Genomic DNA, 21,540 nt, shown 5'->3' with positions numbered 1-21,540 from the left:
TCCTCCCTATTTATCAAAATCAAATCTAGAACAGCCTATCTCCAGTAGCTTTCTCCACCTTCTGAAATAAAAAAATGTCTCCAATACATTCCAAGAACTTGTTGGATAATCTGTGCCCTGCTGTGTTATTTTCCCAATAGATGTCTGGGTAGTTAAAGTCCCCCATCACCACCAAGTCCTGTACTTCAGATGATTTTGTTAGTTGTTTAAAAAAACCCTCATCCACCTCTTCTTCCTGGTTAGGTGGTTTGCTGTAGACCCCCTAACATGACATCACCCTTGTTTTTTACCCCTTTTATCCTTACCCAGAGACTTTCAACAAGTCTGTCTCCTATTTCCATCTCAACCCCAGTCCTTCCTGAACAAGCTGCACCCTTCTATACCAATATTCCACTCATGTGTATTATCCCACCAAGTCTCTGTGATGCCAACTATGTCACAGTTGTGTTTATTCACTAGCATTTCTAGTTCTTCCTGTTTATTCCCCACACTTCTCACATTAGTATACAGACATCTAAGATACTGCTCTGATTCCCCCCCTATGTTCACTCTTGTCTCTCTCTTATCCCTGTTATAATGGCCCATGTTCCCCCCCAGATTCCAATCCTTCTCCCAAGTCTCCACGTTTTTGACTTATCAGTGGGCTTTTGTCTCCTGCCCCCTTCGAGCCTAGTTTGTCAATGTTAATATAGATCTGACATTATCACTAGTGCCCTGTGAAGCCATAAGTTAGGGAGAGAAGTATGGCATGAGCACTGGACTGGGTATCAGGAGCTCCCTGCTCTTGCAACCCTGGGTGCCTTGAACAAACCAAATGATCTTTCTGCTCACTTTCCCCATGTTGAAAATGGGGTGTTGGGCTTGAGTCCCAGTTATTTTGGTGCAAATCTCTGTGTGATGCTTTTATTTTACATTAAGAATGGCCTTTTTGTTATAACTTAAACCTTTTGAAGTGTTAAATTTTGTTAAGAAACAAAAAAATTACTTAGCCAAAAATCACTATTTATTATTAATATTAATTAATCTTATTTATCAAGTACCTAAAGTGTGTGAGGTGCCTTGTAGTGTACACAAAAAAGGGGGGGGGCTAACTGTGAGGTTATGTGTAAGTTAGTAACTCATACAGGTTTGGGTACCTTTATATTCAAACTTCATTAGCCCGATTGTGATCTCCTACCCTCATGTAATTCCAATGAAGTGAATGGGGTTAGGGTTACACTAGTGTATGAAGGGATCTAGGCCCCCTTGGAGCTACTTGCAGCTATTTGACAGATATCTAAAGGACACTCATGCTCTGAGGAGCTGGAAGTTGTAAGGTAAGTCAGGGTGGGAGCTGGACAATGTTCTGCCTCCTTGCTGTGTAAATGAGACCAGCTAAGAATCCTTTAAAGATGGTGACACTTGTAGACAGCTCTACAGGAGCCAACACTAGTGTAATGTACTCAAATGTATCTACATTCGCTCAGAATTCAGCCCTGTGACTCTCCATAAGAGACTCTAGACCAGGGGTCAGCAACCTTTCAGAAGCAGTGTGCCGAGTCTTCATTTATTCACTCTAATTTAAGGTTTCGCGTGCCAGTAACACATTTTAATGGTTTTTAGAAAGTCTTTCTATACGTCTATAATATATAACTAAACTATTGCTGTATGTAAAGTAAATAAGGCTTTTAAAATGTTTAAGAAGCTTAATTTAAAATTAAATTAAAATGCAGAGCCCCCCAGATGGGTGGCCAGGACCCGGGCAGTGTGAGTGCCACTGAAAATCAGCTCATGTGCCGCCTTTGGCACAGATGCCATAGGTTGCCTACCCCTGATCTAGACCCTGTCTTTATGAGAAGAGTTGCAGTGGTCTAATTAAATCAGATTTAAATTGGTCTAGTTAAACTGCTGCAACCCCCTAATATAGATACAGTAAAACCGCTTTAACCTTTGCCGAAATCAATCCATTTTAAGATTGGTTTATTTAAACTAGTTCAAATTTTCTCATGGGGACCAGGCTTACATTCTATTAAGAAGAAAGTGTAACTCACTCAACATCAGGGCCGGCTCCAGGCACCAGTGAAGGAAGCAGGTGCCTGGGGCGGCCAATAGAAAGGGGCAGCACATCTGGGTCTTTGGCGGCACTTCGGCGGCAGCTCAAGCGCTCCACTTGAGTCTTTGGCGGCAATTCAGCGGCGGGTCTTTCACTCCATCTCTTCCTCTTCGGTGGCACTTCAGCGGCAGCTCAATCGGCTTTTTCTTTTTCCTTCACTGCTTGGGGTGGCAAAAAAGCTGGCGCCGGCCCTACTCAACATATATCCGTACATTCTTTAGGCTTGCTTTGAATCCCCTCTGAATTTGGCCTTTGGCCTCTGCCCTAGATTACAAAATTAAGTTTAGACATAACAGACAAAAATGGGGAAGAGTAGGGGGAGAAAAGGATACCATCAAATAATACTTCAATTTGTAAAGTCTTACAGTGTATTACAGTCAGGCAGACTTGGCAGTAGAGAGAAGTGAACTGAAATCAATGGATCAGTTGGTGGCAATGTCCCAGAAGGAGTAGGAGCTGGGCTACCCAACACTCACCCCTCCTGCCAAAGCTGGTGATCCCAGTACATTTTCACTGGAGAAGTTAAGACTCTGAGTGTGACAAAATCCATGCAATTAGCACATTTCAAATAATAATGTGACAATACCACCATGCAAGACATGGAAACTAAATAGAATGCATTCATGTTCCTTGGCATGAACTGAGTTAAGCACAAGGATTCCACAACCCCTTCAAGTTCCTGAGAGATACTTTTATCAGGTTGTGCCTAATGCCATCAAGACAAACTCAGCCTTGGTCTAAGGCCAATAATTCCAGGAAAGATCCAGGGTTGAATTTGGCACTTTGTCACTTGCCAGTATTTTTTCTCCCAAGATTAATTTTATTTTGTAAAAAGCTAAAGTAGCTGGTAAAATATCCTGGTATAAATCCCTTCCCTCCCCTGCCCTTTCTGAAATTCTAATCTCTGCTCTTGCTCACTCTGCCAAATGAAAATCCATGCCCCTCCCTTAATTAACTTTCCATTGTGGATTATTCCATGGAGGGAATTGAGATCTTGATTGTCATGTCCTCTTCTTGTTCTGCTGTGTGCCTTTATCCAAACTTCCTTCCTGTACTTTACAAATCAGATTTTGACTCTTTTCTTGCTGTGAAGGGGATTTATGTGGGTAATTCCTCATTAGAGTTCATGGGAAATCCCCCAAACACAAGATTAGGCTCCTTTATGTAGCAGGTAGTTTCAGTTGTAAAAGTAGTCTGAATTTCCCTGTTTGATTCTCCTGTATTAGCAGATTGAAGCCCTAGGAAAAATTCCCTTCTGGCAGATACAGGCACTACTCTGTTTCCATGCATCATCACCCTGATTTTAGTGGCTCTGTGGCACATACCCTTATTTTCCTTGTTCCCCTGAAAGCAATTACTTCTCTTGGTTATTTCAACGAGGGCTGTATAAACCCTTATGGCTATTTCTATAAGTGAAGGACTCTCACACAGGTTGAAGTTCTGCCATTACTGATAAAATATGGGCTGGCTTGGCAAGGAGAAACTGAGCAGTGTCACCTTTGTTTGTGGCCCAAACAGCCATCCTGCGTGCTTGGACAGGATGCATCACAGTACGCATATCTTCTTATTGATGAAAAAAAAATATTCCCCCCCAGCTAGCATGCTGCAGTCAGCTCACCACTAATTTAGCTAGAAGCCTGGTCATGCTTTGTGGAGACCATGTTAAACAGGTGATTTCAGCAAACTCACCCCTTTATGCTCTTTTAAGCCTTATGTAGGAGTATTGCCCTGCTACTGCACAAGAGCAGGGAGAAGAAATAGCCTGAGGCCTGCTTTCCCCTGCCTTCAAGTGAACCCATGCAACACAGAGCAGGAATTGGCCCTCACTATGTACTCAGCAAAATACTGTTTGGCCTGTACCTTGCTAGCGACAATACTAGACTTATACTGATGGGTGTTGATATCTTCTGCTGTTCCCTTTCTGCTGTCTGTCCATCCACAGTCTGTATAGTGTCAAATATCCATAGTGGAAAGATTAACACGTGGAAAAGAAAGGACCACAATGTGAGGATTCTGCTGTTTGTGAACAGTATATACTTTATCTTGCTTCTGATAGCCGGGTGATGTTTCCTGGAGCCAGTCTTCAGCAATTAACTTTAGCCTATGTTTAATCAAATTCCAAACAAGGTGGATAGGTTTGTCTCTAAGCACCTTCAGCTCAACATACCTAAAAGCTCAGACAGCGAAAGCAAGCATGACTGAGTTATTTGGCAATTCACTATTACTATTTAAGTCTCCTTGATTTTATGGTTGGATTAACTTGTATCTCCCAGGACACTGTTCCACAGCTATGATTCTTTTATTAGTGCAGAGTTATATAGGGCAGCAGTGTCTTATTATTCAGTAATTCTATCAGGATAACCAGTGAGATGGTGGGTTTTTATTTTGAAAATGTCATATTGGAGCTTTTTATTTTTAAAAAAAATGTTTGCTACGTTGGTACATAGCAGGGAAAACGTGATGCAGCAGCAGTCGGATGGCTATTACTTACACTTGTGTGTCCTTTTCAAAACAAAACCAATGCAGTGTAGGTGTAACAAAAGGCTGCAGCTTCAGGTTAAACTATGCAAGTGGACCCAGGTAGAAACCATTGAATACATGCACTCCAGGCCAGACCATAGAAAATCAGAACTCCACCAAAGGTGGAGTGAGGGTAAGGAGCATGAATTCCTTCTTGAAAACCTAACTTAGACAGGGAGAAGCTTCTGTTATAATGGTGGGCCCAATCCTGCAAGCCTTACTCACATGAGCAGTCCCACTGAAAGATTACTCAGATGGGTAACAGCTAAAGCATCAGGCTGGGTCTAACGAATAATACACTAAAACAGCAAATGTAGTTTGCAAAGCATGTCCTATTAAATTAAACTGGGACATTGCTGACTGAAAGAATATGCTGCAAAAATCTGTGAGTAATACATATTTAAGGCCAAAAATATTCTAAATTAAATGCAGTAAGTCAATATTAAGTATATTGGCTGCCTCTTAAAAAGAAACCAGTTTTTGATTTATATAGCTAGGCTGTACAAGCATCGGAATGAACAGAAGATAGAACACTGTCAGAACAGAAATCAAATACCAATATAGCTGTGTGAAATTTGGATCTGTATTTTTAGGTACACACACCCACACACATATGCATCCTCACTGGCTTATTCCTCTCCTCTAATACAATCAGGGATGCCTCCAGCAGGAACATGAGACCAGGCACTTTTCTAACCCAATTTATCTACACCATCCCCACTTAACTAGATACTATATCATGCAACAGTTTGATTCCACCCCCCTGTGACTCTAGCCTTCCTCTGTAGTCTCATAATAATTTTTCCTTAGGAACATAGAAATTGCTCTACTGGATTAAACCTGAGGTCCGTCTAGTTACCATCTTGTCTTTGAGAGTGGCCAGCGACAGCTGACTTAGAGAAAGGGGTAAGAACCCGGCAGTAGGCAGATGTGGAATAATCCGTATCTACTAGTTAAGAGATTGGTTTAAGCCCTGAGCATGAGGTTTAATATCCTCTCTAAAATTTTAATTATAATTCCAGATTCATTATTGTTGTATGCCTTTAAAAAAATACTCAATACATCAGTCCATTGTACAGGTACATCTTTCCTTACTCAGGAGGTAGATGATGTACAGGGTTCTTATCATTGTACCACCTCAGTATCCATCGCCTCAGTAATCTGGCTATCAAACCCATGTGCAACATCTGCCTCCAAATTTAAGACTGGACAATTTTACTGCTGGCTCACTAGTCTCTCTTGTTTCAGATTCTCACCACATCCATCTGAGCCAATAGGTTATGTTAGCCCCAGAGGGGTCATGTGCCTATCTTCCCTTCTGACCTTCCTTGTCCTATCTTCTGTAAGCCCCCCAGGGCCTTGTTCTCTTCTGTAGCAACCTGACTCATTTCAGATACCCCACTCACTTGGAGTGTTTTAGGCCTCTCTCCATTCTGAAATTCCTATTTGTTGCATACAATGGTGGAAAATTCTCATTACAGAAACCTCTGCTAAAATGCTTATGTATAACTTGCCTGCATTTTGGGCCAGGAGGCAACCAACCTGATGTGGGGACCAAGAAGATACCTTCTTCCCAACATGATTTCAGAGATAAAGTGCTCAGTCCCAGTGTGGAGAACCCTTTCTGGATGGCAATGCAGGGCAGGATTCTCCTATTTCCCTGACAGACACCAGAGAGGCAGTTCTATCAACATATGGAGGAACAAATAAGGCTTTAGTAGGCTGCATGCTATTTATTCTCACTTGTAAATGGAATAGTATATACAGCACATAGGGGCTTTGCTATGCTGTAGCATTAGGTTCCAGGGAGCTGATCTATGAATAGCACCTCCCACTTTTCCAATGAGATGTATCCCCTTTTCTCCATGCCCTCCTGTCCCACTTAATAGACCTACCTTTCTAGTCACTATGCAGTGATTGATATTGTCACAAAAAATTAAAGTCACCATGTCCTTGAATACCTCAGAGCTTCCCCACCACTACTCATTCCTGAAAAGTGACTGTCCAGTGATAACAGGTTTTGAGAAAGCTAGTTTAAATTATTCCCTAAACGGACCAAAATGCACTCCACAATGAACTTTAATTTAAACCATTAAAAAAAACAAAACCCCACACAGTTAGCTTTCTGGAATTTATTTCTTTTTTTAATACAGAGAAAATGCAACAAAAAAATCCTGTAACACCACACGCAAACAATATAATAATCAATTATTTTAATGTCATCAACATTTATTTGCTATGTACATACTCTTCCCTCTGCAAAAGTGCATTCTAAAAATGTCTCTACAAGAAACCTTTACTGACAAGTTGTTGTTTTTTTAATGGTTTTATTGGTGATATCACAATGTATTTGTCCATGGTTACCTGATACAGTAAAGTGAGCAGTATAAAACTAAAGAAACAGGGTTAAATGTCTCCCTCTCGTCAGAATACATTTACTGAAATTTACTTATTCCTCCAACTAAAGCACCTTAGAAATTCATTTTTATAGACTAATTACTACTAGACAAATAAATGCAAATTCTGTATTTTTAGCTCAATATGGTACAAAGTACTTGATTTTTTAAAATGGCTTTGTAGCAGCAGACAGAACAAGAATTTCACCCAGTTCATGTTGGAAGATATCATACATTTTAGTATGTAAAATTATCTGTTTTGTTAATTACATGTACCAAAATCTGGTTTTAGAAGTCCTATTGATGGAAAAAATAATTTGCATATATGCAATGTAAAATCTCTCTCAATGCAAGCATCTCCTTTGGAAAGTTCATTCGGAGATTGTAGATATAAAGAGTACATGTCCTCACTACGCACAGAAGTAACATGGGTATAGAGTGAGCAGAATGAACGCCCAAAATTCAATGGACTGTATTATGGCTTATGAATGCATGTTTCACATGGATCACTTTAAGCAGACCACAGGGGAGGGAAAGGGGGACAGGGAGGAGGACTTGAGCCAGACACTCCAAGCAACCAATTTTTTAAACTAGACAATTGTTTCCTAGTTGAAACATTTAAAAGCTCAAGACATTTTCCACCCCTCACCAAGATGCAAAGCAAATCAATTTAAGTTTCCAGTTTAATTCTTAATGTGTATTTTAAAAGCCACCACTGGGTCCCAACCCTGTAATTGGATCCTTGCACATGTGCAGAGCCCAGCTGAAGTCTGCATGGGGAAAAAGGGTCTGCCTGTACAGATTAGATTGCAAGACTGAGGTCTTAGTTGGTATGTTAAGCACATACAACTTTAGGTAATGTAACTTGAGATCCAGTTCTCACTATCATCAAGAAGCACAAAAAGCATTTTCTACAAATTAGGGACAATTTACTTTGCAGGAGAGGGTAAGAGGAATATTTTTATAGTTCAGTTGGCTTTCAATAAGGATACTTTTTACCCATGTGATGCTAACACCTACCTGAAAGTTGTATTTTTATAAGAAAATAGGCATTGTTTCAAGCAGTAGCATTCAATAGCAAAATAAAAAGTTTCTCAAGACTTACATTGTTTTATTTTCTTGGACAGTGTTGCACTTACCGTCCTCTAAACACTTTCTTTCAAGACAACCTTAAACATGCTTTATCCCATCACACTGTTTGTTGAGTTCTTGGCACTGCTTTGCAGATACTGTAGTCTTTGTCATACCTTTATCCTTTTTAAAAAATGGCCAAAGTCCTATTTTGCCTGTATTCATACTACAGATTGTCATATATAAAGTAAGCCATTGAATGAAAGGTATATTAACTGGAATATTTAGGAAAGCCCCAAAGAAATCAAGATTCTGATTCTCCACTCCCTTGCATAGTCATTTACACCTTGACAAAGTGAGTGAAAAGCAGGTATAGCATGCTACCATTCTCATTTTCTTTGATACCCACTTTGCACTGGTATAAATGACCACCTGAGACTCAAGGCAGAGAAGAATCAGGCCCAAATATTGAATGATAAAGCAATCCAAGTGCCCTCTGTTCCTCTCCTTATGTTTAAAGCAGTTTAATCATTGCAACATGATTTAGATCACTAAGATGGGTGCAGTAGACTATATTTACAAACAAATCAGTTAAAAGAGATTTTGATAATGCTTTCAGGCACACATGCTAGATCATTTGAAAAATAACTAAATACTTAGTCATTGAGTGCACAGGTGACTCCTGTGTATCAAAATACAGTCTACATGTCTTGAGGACTTGTCTTCATTGCAGAGTTAACTTGAATTATAACTCTAGACCCACCCACCCACAAACCCTTAACTCAAATGGTTTTAACTCAAGTTGGCTGGCCTGTCAGGGGATTCCGGCTACAGCTCAAGTTAGCACAACACCTCAGCTGCTAACACAACCTTTCTGCAGCTCAAGTTATATTTTGCAGAGTGGCCTCTCTCACTCGAGTGAGGCTAACTTGAAAGGAGAAAACTCTGCCGTGAAGATAGTGGTCTTATCTACACTACAGAGCCTTTATCAGTGATAGCCTTGCTAGCAAAGAACCCTACTGGAGATGGAGCACATGAGGACAAAAGACGACATCCTGCCAGCGTAGCTACACCACCTCCCTGAAGGCTACTTCTGTTGGTATAGCGTCTACACTGGTTGTTTTGCCAGCATAGCTGTCAGCTGGGGTGGGGGGGTGTGGGTGTGATTCCTCCCTCCCCCATATTCCTAGCCAACATAGCTATGCCAACAAAACTTTATAGTGTTGTTGTCCAAGCCATAGCCTCATGAAAGGAAAAATATGCTTTGAATTGCTTTGTGAATACAAAAACCAGTGACTAAATAACCTGGGCACAAAGTTCAAGTACCAGGTATATGGTATTTAAAAAAAAAAAAAAACAGGTAGAAAACAGCCAATACAGTAGGTCACCATTTTTCTTTTGTTTCTCACCCACTTTGGTTGCATGTGTTTTGCATTCTTTTATAGGACATGCAGAATCTCAAAGCCATTTTAAATTCATACTTGCAATAAACATTAACAATTATAATCTGGGGAACCCATATTTTGTTGTATAAACAGTATCTTACCACTTAAATACTGTTAGTTTTTTTAATGTGATAACAGATACCATAGTGATGAATGTGGTACAAAGAAAACTTAGATTGATCTTGAGGAGTCAAGTAATAGACTTTTTATTTTTAAATTCTTGCACAGAAGAAAAATAGGGAAACAAAGAAAGAGAACATTGGCAAACTCTATGGAGACAACCCCTCTGATACCAATTCATTATCTGGTATAGTTTATTACATGTGGGAATGTAAAGAGGAATTACACTCAACTTTTTAAAAATAAACATCATTTCCAAGTCCTCAGAATCAATTGGACAATATCTGGATTTACATATTATTGAAAGACTAAGGTGCAGTGGCTATTACAGCAAATGTACTAAATTTTGTTTGAAATAAAGTCATGATGCACTCTCATACTAATATGGCACAAAGACCTCACAGTGCTCACAGATCTGACTCATCTCAGATCCTATTTTTCAAGATCCTCTTTAGAAGTCAGTCATACCAGCCTCAGGCATGCTGTCTAAAGTTCCAACCCCACCATACATGTGTACACACACACACACACACACACACACACACACACCCCTTCATAACTGGTTTGCAATGGACCATGTCTTCCTTTATGTTCCTTCGGTGCATCACAACAAAGTTCTAAAAATATTTGCAAAGCAAATAACTTTAAATAAAGTGTATTAAAATCAAGCTTGTTTTTGTATAAACAATTGACCTGACTGCTAAAATTACAACACTGGTGGAAACAGTACTATCTCCATACAATCTGTCAGTGAGGGTAACTCATATCAAACATATACTGCAGGAAGACAGCATGCCAAAAAAGTATGTTTTAAGGTAACATTTTCTGGCACAGATTTACATTCACTCGTCACAATATTTTCATTTACCCAATTCTGGGAATCTGAAAGCAGACCAGCTAATATAATTTAAGATTTTTTTAGGTCTAATCCTGCTCCCATTGAAGTCAATGATAAAGATCCTAAAGAATTCAGTGGTAACAAGATTGGGTCCTTCATGAAGATTTCCCCTCTCACCAAGCCCTAAGGGTGGTGGGCCCACAAAATCTTCCATTTCCAAATGGGGCTCATCCTGTTTTCTAAAAAACTTTCCATCCCTTTAAGCTCTTCTGTGATGATACAAAAATTAAAACCAAACCATTTAAGCTGAAATTTCCCCACTCTTGGCATTAGTTGGCTTGCCTCCACCCTTTGCTGAAATCTTGTCAGGAGGACCAGGTCTTAGTAACACATATATACATATTAATATTATATGTACATAGACACACAAAGAAGCTGCTCTTTCAGTTAGAAAAGAAATTAATTTTGTCACAGAATGGATCCTATAAAAAGGTGTCTAATAAAGTAGTAATACCCATAAAATAGCTATTACTAAAGCAAAGCTTTCGTCAATAAGCCTCCAGAACTTTAAATGAAGAGAATGGCTTCACAAAGTGGTAGTCTAGATTTCCACAGTGCGGGCACTGCTGGACGTTGCTGTATTCAGAGAAATACTGCATCCCAATCCGTACATCTATTACTGGCTTTCCACAGTGCTTACAGTTCAGTCGAGCCTGTCAAAAAGTAGACAGAAACACCTTGAAACATTCCAATTTGCTTCCACCCTTGCCACAGAAAAAGAGAATTTGTCTCACACAGTCCATTCCTCTTTCCTAAGGACAGGCTTGATTAAGAAAGTATAGCTTATGAGATTTGATGGCAAGGGCCACTTCTTAACTGGAATGGCAACTTCCTTAACTGGAATGCCTTCAGGTGATTTGGCAAAAGTACTGAACAGCCTCAACTCCCACTGAAACCCCTTGCAATATTGAGCCCTAAGTGATAATCAAATAGGTAACTCATCTGTCATGCTGATGGCAACCTGTCTCCTAAGATAAGGCTTCAAATGTTGCTTCAACTCCTCCTTCCAAGCAAGTTTTTTCATCAGGCTGGCATTATCACATGACTTTCCAGATTTTTGGTGGACTAATTTAAGGGTAAAATTAACAAGAGTGCCTACGTTCCATTTTCAAAAGTGACTGAGGTGCCTGAATTATTTAGTCACTTTTGAAAATTTTACCCTGTGTGCATTTCAGTTGGGAGCAGAGGTGCCGGGGAGAACTGTTGAGGCATGATGTATTTACCTTAACTCTTTAGTGAGCCAGCATGTTTAGACTAAGTACAGCACAGCAATGACAGAAGCAAGAAAATTTTCAGATAATATAGCATTATGACTCATTTGGTCAGAGACCATCTAGCAGGGCATTCCACCTAAGCAGTCTGTGCTAGTAAGTTCTATAGATGGTGGTGGATTTCCCACTTCACACATGCGGCTGACGAAGTGGATCTTCACCCATGAAAGCTTATGCTCCAATATGTCTGTTACTCTATAAGGTGCCACAGGACTCTTTGCCACTTCATACAGCAGCTATAGTTAGGATATATAAGCTAAAGTATAGGAATAAGCAAGTTCTGCTAATTGAGTTTTTGTAAATTAACATTCTAGAAAATCTACAAAAAGAACATTATAAGTTTGCACATATTTACCTGTATGGATGTTATTAATGAACTTCTGAATTCACACTTGAGACATTAGGACAAATCGTGAGGTTTTTTTCCCATATGAAAATGAAATATAGTGCTACCTTTGACTCCTAATACTGAGAGGAATTCAGTTCTGACTGGTCATCCATGCAGAATCCAAATTTATAAGAACATATGTTGGTTTTGTGTTTATTAATCCCTAAAATAAAACTCAAATCCTTCACACCATTATCGCTGTTATGTGCCATAATTTGTAAATTTAAAAGCTGAAGTAAAAAAGAAAAGGAATTTTTAAATCTGTGCAATACAATTCTTAATCTACATGGTTAAAATCTATTATTGTGATGCTGTTTAGACTTCTTATATTCAAACATAATCTGACTATGCTGCGTATCAGGATTTTAATCTTTATGGATTAACAGATTTACAGGTTATGGTATTTCAGCATCATGACATGGTATTACATCATGCATAATATTTTAAAAATATATTTAAACATTGACAACCTATGTAAGAGCTACATATTACTATAGTACAGCAATATAGTATACAAAGTATTTTACAAATTCCAATTAGACAGAACCTTGCCTTGAGGAGTCAACAAAAATGCAGGCCACTTGACAAAAATAAAACAGCAAACTGTTGCAAGCACAGCAGGCAATGTGCAAAAGACAGACTCAAGAGTGGGAGGAAAGAAGATAAGCAGAGAATCGAGTCCATGAAGGAGGGTAGGAGGAAAAAAGGGCTAATAAGTATGGAGGCAGGGTCTGAGCTGCAAAAGCCTTAGCATGACAGCCTAATGGGTGCTTCTGAACATAAACCACAATTCAAAAGAACAGTAATGATCTTCAATAAAAGATCGTCGATGTTTTTTGCTTGCAAAAAAACAATTCACTTATGTACAACTGAGGTTGAGAGGGCATTAAAAGCCAGTGTCTGATCTGCTTGGAAGCTAAAGATTCCAAAGCATTCTTTGATGGAACATGCATTTGCAATAAATCTCCTTGGCCAAAATTTCACTTTTTCCATCACTGTTGTGCTCTGAGATTTTTTGGAATAAGGTACCAAATAAATTATTTTAACTGAAAAGTAGTAAGGCAATTCAGATTTAGTTTACATAATATATCTTAACTCTGCCCCTTTGCACACATGCTTTACAACAGGGTCTTCTGTTACATGGTCATGCAACACACCTGTAGGTGCAGTAGCAAAAATGAACATATCTAATAATTTAGGTGACTGAAAACTAATAATTTCATATTCTATTATATTGAATTGCTTACCAAATACTTTCACACTGCCCACTGATCATATAACTAAGACTCTTGTAATATACACACATAAGGAACAAGAATTAAGATGAAAGTGCGAAACAATCTAAATTGCCTGATTTTTGCAAGATCAAAATGTCAATACTGCACTTAAAAAAACCTTCCTATTTAAAGAGAAGCTCACAATTTAAGAAGTGCACAAAACTGAGGTAACACTCTTCATTGTAGATACTACTGTAGAAGCCAATTAACTACAGAGTTTGATGTTTACTCATCTTCTACAGCAGCAGCTACTCCTTCTTATCACCTACCATTGTTTATTTTTAATTTTAAACTATACACATTAGTAAGGAGAGCTAGTGAACATTTGCATTCTGACAAAGTTTCTTTGATTGCAAGGTCTCCAGGGCAAGGACAGTCCCCATCCCCCTACAGAGATAAGCAAAACTTGATAAAGACATTGCCCAGGAAAGAAAGGTAACTGAGTAAACAATGAATGAAGGTGTATCCCCACTTGTGAGGAATGTATCTAAATACAGCAAAGAGTCCTGTGGCACCTTATAGACTAACAGACGTTTTGGAGCATGAGCTTTCGTGCATGCATCCGACGAAGTGGGTATTCACCCACGAAAGCTCATGCTCCAAAACGTCTGTTAGTATCAGAGGGGTAGCCGTGTTAGTCTGGATCTGTAAAAGCAGCAAAGAGTCCTGTGGCACCTTATAGACTATCTAAATACAATACGGCTACTTATTGAACTGACTCAATCTGTTTTGTTTTTTTTTCCTGTTTGCAGTACAGACTAATCCAATCATTCCCCTAGCACTTGCTTAGTGTGACTCCTATAATTAATCAATGGAGTATCACTTATACCTCTAGTGGATCATCATTTGAGTGTTACTCCAGAAATTAACATTTTATGAACTATTGCCCACTGCTGCAAGGTGTTGAGCATCTCCAATCCATCTAATCACTTAACCAGCCATTAATCTCCAGCAACTGCACCTTCACACAGCAAGATTCTGAGCATTCTGTCCCTTACATGAGATTTTCTCCATCTAAGGCTTTGGCTACACTTGCACTTCAAAGCGCTGCCGCGGCAGCGCTTTGAAGCGCTAAGCGTAGTCTAAGCGCCAGCGCTGGGAGAGAGTGCTGTCCGTACTCCACCTCCCTGTGGGGAATAACATACAGCGCTGGGAGCTGCGCTCCCAACGCTGGGGCTTTGACCACACTGGCGCTTTGCAGCGCCGCAATTTGCAGCACTGGAGAGGGTGTGTTTTCACACCCTGCTGCAGCGCTGCAAATTTGCAAGTGTAGCCAAGGCCTAAGGTACAAACTGGACTACAGTCAAGTTAAACCCAAGTTTCTTTCAAATGTGAAGATTTGCAGGATAACATCACTACTCTCATACTGAAGATTAAAGAGAAAGGGGAATTCTTTGAGCACAGAAAACCTCTAAGTGTTTCCATTACTTTTGCCTTTTCCCAGGACTACCCCTTGATAAAACAGCCATAGTTCAAACAACTGACCAGGCCTTGACTAAAAGTGCTATTTTAACTGTAACTGCAGATTTGCTACTACATTACTATAATCCCAAAATGAATTGTGATGCAAAAGCTTGATGTGCATGAGATACTTTGTTGTGATTATCCAATCTAAGCATCAAGGTTTAATGCATTTTAAATTATTTTAAAATGTATCTTAGTTCTATCCCCTCCACCAATGGTTTACATTAGTTTGTGTCTAATTTTTTTTAACCTCCTGTTTCTGCAGACCCCTGCACATTATAATTTCATAGATTTTAAGACAAGAAGGGGACCAGTATTCTTGCCAGCAAGTTAAAGAAGTATGGGCTGGATGAATGGACGGTAAGGTGGATAGAAAACTGGCTAGATGGTCGGGCTCAACGGGTAGTGATCAATGGTTCCATGTCTAGTTGGCAGCCGGTATCAAGTGGAGTGCCCCAAGGGTCGGTGCTGGGGCCGGTTTTATTCAATATCTTCATTAACGATCTGGAGGATGGTGTGGACTGCACCCTTAGCAAGTTTGCAGATGACACTAAACTGGGAGGAGTGGTTGATACGCTGGAGGGTAGGGATAGGATACAGAGGGACCTAGACAAATTAGAGGATTGGGCCAAAAGAAATATGATGAGGTTCAACAAGGACAAGTGCAGAGTCCTGCACTTAGGATGGAAGAATCCCATGCACTGCTACAGACTAGGGACCGAATGGCTGGGCAGCAGTTCTGCAGAAAAGGACCTAGGGGTTACGGTGGACGAAAAGCTGAATATGAGTCAACAGTGTGCCCTTGTTGCCAAGAAGGCTAATGGCATTTTGGGTTGTATAAGTAGGGGCATTTCCAGCAGATCAAGGGATGTGATCATTCCCCTCTACTCAGCACTGGTGAGGCCTCATTTGGAGTACTGTGTCCAGTTTTGGGCCCCACACTACAAGAAGGATGTGGATAAATTGGAGAGAGTCCAGCGGAGGGCAACAAAAATGATTAGGGGGCTGGAGCACATGACTTATGAGGAGAGGCTGAGGGAACTGGGATTGTTTAGTCTGCAGAAGAGAAGAATGAGGAGGGATTTGATAGCTGCTTTCAACTACCTGAAAGGGGGTTCCAAAGAGGATGGATCTAGACTGTTCTCAGTGGTAGAAGATGACAGAACAAGGAGTAATGGTCTCAAGTTGCAGAGGGGGAGGTTTAGGTTGGATATTAGGAAAAACTTTTTCACTAGTAGGGTGGTGAAGAACTGGAATGGGTTACCTAGGGAGGTAGTGGAATCTCCTTCCTTAGAGGTTTTTAAGGTCAGGCTTGACAAAGCCCTGGGTGGGATGATTTAGTTGGGTTTGGTCCTGCTTTGAGCAGGGGGTGGGACTAGATGACCTCCTGAGGTCCCTTCCAACCCTGAGATTCTATGATTCTATTCTATGATTCTATGACCATAAGATCATCTAGTTTGGCCTTCACTATGTGATGCTGGTTTATGGTCTTAAACTAGGGGATTTCAGGAGGGCTAGAGGAAGGAGGGAAAATAGACAAAGACTTCTGCTTTGTTGGAGCCTCACCTTATTATGCAAAATACTAACCTGACAACAGGGAGAGGCTGCTAGAATATCATAGGTATACATGGTTCCCAGTTGATGCCAGCTTCCATCCCATCGGGACTTGCACTTAATGCAGATAATTTTGTGAACTCCTTCTAAGCAGTCGACACAAACAGCATAGAGGTGCATAAGTCTTCCTGTGGACAGGAAACACATTTCTTAAGGAAAGGAGGCATTATACAAAAGGTTTAAGCAGACATTTCCTGTAATGTGCCATTTTGTCATTATACAAATAATAATTTTTAAGAAGGAGAATGACAAAGTACATAATGCTACTTTATAGACTGGCCCAAAATGTTTTCTAAAGGGGCAAAAAGGTCCCACTTTAAAAAAAAAAAAAAAAAGGGATGTCAGATCCTCAGTATTCTCTTTGCTGGAGGACTTTGGCAAAATACTATGAGGACCTGGAAAGTGGTGTCACACCAACCTGAATCTCCAGCTCCAATAATTCATCCACTCTCAATTCCCACCACAAGGAGGAAGAGCTGCAGCTCACTTGCCAGTCTGGTCTGACAATTATATTCAAGTCTGCCAAATATCTTGCCAAGATCTTCCAGCAAAGAGAAGGAAATAAGGACGTGTCATTCCTAATGTGAGAAACCATAAAAAAGCAGAAAAGAGCAAAACTGCAACTCTGAGTTTTGCTTGGCAGTACACTTTAAGGCATGAGCAAATGATGCTTTAATGCAAATTACTTTTTCAGATCTCAATACAAACTTTAAAATACCATGTAGTATATTAGACACTTTCAATTCCAGTGTGAAGTGTTAACATAACTCCCTCTCCCTCTCATATTTAATCACGGACTCCCTATGCAGGGGTGAATTGTCAAGAGTTGGATAAATTACACTGACTTCCATAGCTGTCAGACAGTTCAGACTTCAAGACTGATTATTTATTTTATAAAAACATAAACTGACTTATCAGTAGAGACTTACCCCAAGATACAAAATTCAGATGAGAGTATAAAAAGCTTCACACAAGTTTTGGGGATCCAGTATTTTGATCTGGGCTCATCCCGTGTTATTGAACTGAGGATTGGCTATTTAACTATGTACATACATACTATAATAAAAAAACCATCATCCTATATTTTACATTACAGGTATGCAAGAAAGTTATGATCTAATATTAAACTACAAATACCATCTACAAACGAGTTGTGTGTTGTGATTTTGTGCTTTTCAGGAAACAGACTATGCTCTTATGAATCAACGTCTTGAATGTACAATTTCTTAATCAAAGTAATGAATTCATGAATCTAGCAGCTGCTTTGGAAAAAAATCTCAAAATATACAAAGTGTCTGGAAGCCAACAAGTACAATTAGTCTATATCAGAGATTTTAAACGTTTTCTTTTTTTTTTTTTTTAATGCAAACCTTTTAGAGAAATGGAGTGGAACGTAAAGCCATTTGACAAAACAGATAAAGCTTCCAATTATTTTTGCACTCCTGTAACTATAAACTGGTAAAAAAGTGTTCCCAGTCTGTGAAAAATGTACGAGTTTTAAAGCTAAATTCTACAATCTTCAAAAAATAGTTTATTATGTGAGTTTTATTACTCAGACCCTGCCTTACAATGCTCCTAGTGTACAAATACATCAAGAATGTTGTTCAAGTGACTATCTGGAAATGTAATCTTTGACATAATTCCATGCATTAGAAATCTTTTACTGTGTACCAAGATTAATAACTTTTTTATAGAAGACAACTTTAAATGTACTTTACAGTATTCATAGCTTCTGCACACACAGAAGTATTTCATCTTCTCCACCATTAATTTTGAGATTCCTAGTTAAATGGCTTGATGGCTAAATCACTCACTGAAATAAAGAAATGATTTAACTCAGGAGGGAAACAGTGCCCTGGAACAGAGACTCACAGTTTAACTTTATGTGTTAAAATGTGCACTAAGAAGATTACATTTAATCTTCTTGTAACAAATCACTCTATTTAAGACAAAGGAAAGTAAACTTCAACAATTTAGGCAGTCTCCTTGGATCTAGTATTTCCACAGGTGTATATAAATCTACTGAAAGTTAGAAAGCAATTAAATACACATAAGTAATAGTCATGTTAAAAAGAGTTTCAGATTATTTTTCGCAAGTGTTAAATTGACATGTGACATTTCAATTGTTGCAAAAGTATTGATTAAATTTGGCAAAACCATGAGCACATTATGCACGTCTCCTCCAAAAAAGGAACAAACACTCTTGCCCCATATCACTACATTCTGTTTATGCTACATATTTATCTTAGATCATTTGCTCTTTGTCTGTCACTTTTTTCCCTTTGAAGTACATTAGGTATTATGGAAACAATACTGTTAGCATGGACAGAGCTTAGTGACTTAGTGCAATGTAATATTTATACCAGTGTTTGTTAAATCAAGTAAGCTCATATAATGGGTACTATGACCATGCATGGAATATAACAAATTTAATGCACAGGAAAAAATGCATCTTAAAAATACTTGCTTTACGGGGTTGTCTCACTCCCACTTTCTTGCTTTTTCCATTAAACTCTCAAAGTAATCCCTGCTGTGTCAACCAAAGTTGTAATAATTCTATAGACACTTGTCTTGCACAGATTGTTGCCCCTCTTCTTTGGTCAATCTCATAGATCGCCTGTGTGTGTGTGTGTCCAGTTAGAGGTAGCAAGGCATAGCCTTCTTAGTCCTGTATATTATGTTAGCCCATCACCCTCTTTTTCACCACAAAGTAACTTACTGGTTGTTGGGATTTTATTTAAATCAAACTGGCCCCCAGCAAGCTATCCAGCCACAAAGTGGCATGACAGGCTCCTCTGGTAGATGTCTAATTTCAGCCCCTAATTTAGGCTGCAACAGGAAATTTAATTTTGAGACAATGCATGACTTACTGTAAGACTCTCAGCAAATAAGGCAATGCATGTGCAGTGCAACACAGACTGGCAGGAAAACCATTATATGCTGTACCTGGAACCTTGAAGGAAAGTCCCTTAGTTGTAGAATTAATAGCAAGGTACATCAATGTTTACACCTCCCAACCTATACAACAAATCCCTTTTTAATTAGCATACTTATACCAAGTTTGATTACTTCAGATTTGACCCAATGATAAGCTAGAAATGAATTTAGGTTTTACAAAAGCACTTGCTGCATGGGGATGCAAATCTAAAATGAAATGCACAAAAAGCAGTTCAATCATTTTAAAGAGACCCAACACAACTGACAAGACAACCTGTACCTTGAAGGTGACAGGGAACATCATATTCAATTTCATCATGTCTCGATGGACTAAGAAACAGGGTTCCATCCACTAGCGGAAATTGTTCAAATACGGGCAGTGCCCTGTGGCACAGCGCACAGTTTACAACATTCCTGTGGCTGGCACTAAGTGCTGCAAGAATAAATTTCCGTAGGTCCTCCCCTTGACCCACTTGGGCATCATCTTCCATCCGCACATGGAAAGTATTCAGTTTATGCCTGGGTATATGAGTAAGTAGCTCAGATAGGTCAAGCCTTCTTAAAAATTGCACAGGGGCATCAAAATGTCCTGATCTATGCATTTGCAATCCAGACGGCCCATAATCAAAATGGGCATTCCTGAACATGCCACCACCAGTCATGTTCTTTTTATGAGGTTCTAAGTGAATGGCATTCTTTAAAAATTCTCCTAAATATCGTGACGAACGAGGGCCACTAAAATGTGCAGGGGCAAGAATAGAGTAGCCTGTAGGAGGGGACTGGCCAGGAGAGCCACAGGGAGAACGAACTGCATAGCTCCCACTAACTATGCCTTTCTCTTGAGAGTTCTGCCTGTCCATCGAATGCCTTCGCTGGATATCATGATTTAAACCTTTTTGTGGCTTGTTGACAGGTCTGCACTTTTTAGCATCTTCCACAGATTCTGCCATGGACCTGCCTGTGCTCTTCTCTAACACCGACTTTTTCTTCTTCTCATCCTGCATTCGCTTCACTTGGTACCAGTCTGTGTCTTTCTTTAAGTGACCCTGCCCACATCGGCAGGAGCAAAAGCGAAAAGCAAGATCATATCCCTTTTTTGTCCACATGTTTTGACGACACTGCTTTTCATTCCAACTCCTTGCTCTGCCAATGCAGTTAAACTGAACAAGAATGCTGCTTTCCCACTCATAAAAACATTGAAGGTGCATCCAGGTGCTGTAGGGACAATGTTCATTGTTGCATACAACCTTCTGGTAGTCATCTTTTTCTAGATCAACAGGCCTTCCAAAGCTACAGATCAGTGGAGTAGCACAAGGTGCTTCTGTGGGACATAAAACAGAGACATTAGTACCTTACGCTGAATGCAATTTATTTGAAATACTTATTTTAGGTTTGCCTGATCAGGTGTATAAAGGAATCCACCACAATTATTGATTTACTGTCATGGTTTTACAAACTGAAAGACTTTTGCAACATAACCAAGATAAGAAAAAACTGCTACATTAGGCTCTCATACTACAGAGACTTAAACACTTTTGTCACTTTACGTTCATGAATGGTCCCACTAAGTGGCAGTATTCAGGCATGTAAAGTGACACATATTAAGCCTTTGCAAGACTGGGGCCTTAGTATGCCTTTGGGTATTAATAGTTTTTCTTTTGTTGTTTCTAGTGTTGCATGTGGGTCAAGTCCTAAAGCCTATACAGAGCAAGTATATGAGGGGTCTATGCAGGGTGCTCACTAAGAGCCAAAAGGCAAAAGTCCTTCTCTCTGAGTCTGTCCATGGCCATGACTACACCCTCAAGCCTAGAGTAGTCTCCGTGGCCGATGCAGCTGCCTCCTTGACTGGGTTTGTCTGCCAGAGCTGCATATTCACCTTACCCCTCTTCGGCCATGCTAGGACGCAGGGACCTCTGGCAGAGCCACCACTCCTGCATGAGCTTCCTGCAGGCAGCCTGCTTCCTTCCCCTTCCCCGCCACTGCCCTCCACCCCACTAAATCAGTTCAGCCACACTGAAGGTTTTTGGAAACCACTGAGTCAAGGTAT

At 39.7% G+C, this 21,540-nt stretch overlaps 1 protein-coding gene across 1 annotated transcript in view; it reads right to left on the bottom strand.

Moving 5' to 3' along the window:
* Nucleotides 1–6,934: 6,934 nt before the first annotated feature.
* HECA (hdc homolog, cell cycle regulator) overlaps nucleotides 6,935–21,540 on the bottom strand; it is a 31,638-nt gene continuing 17,032 nt past the window's right edge. The window contains exons 2-4 of the mRNA XM_045011513.1: nucleotides 19,774–20,814; nucleotides 16,530–16,684; nucleotides 6,935–11,195 (exon numbers count right to left, since the gene is read on the bottom strand). Coding sequence (XP_044867448.1) covers nucleotides 11,031–11,195; nucleotides 16,530–16,684; nucleotides 19,774–20,814 — 1,361 coding nt within the window. The 3' untranslated portion in view covers nucleotides 6,935–11,030. The remainder of the gene's footprint in view (nucleotides 11,196–16,529; nucleotides 16,685–19,773; nucleotides 20,815–21,540) is intronic.

Source organism: Mauremys mutica, chromosome 3 (genome assembly GCF_020497125.1).
Source record: "Mauremys mutica isolate MM-2020 ecotype Southern chromosome 3, ASM2049712v1, whole genome shotgun sequence".
NCBI classification, from domain to species: domain Eukaryota; kingdom Metazoa; phylum Chordata; order Testudines; family Geoemydidae; genus Mauremys; species Mauremys mutica.
Note: the sequence above shows the minus strand (reverse complement) of the source record. Positions and strands in the feature narration are given on the sequence as shown.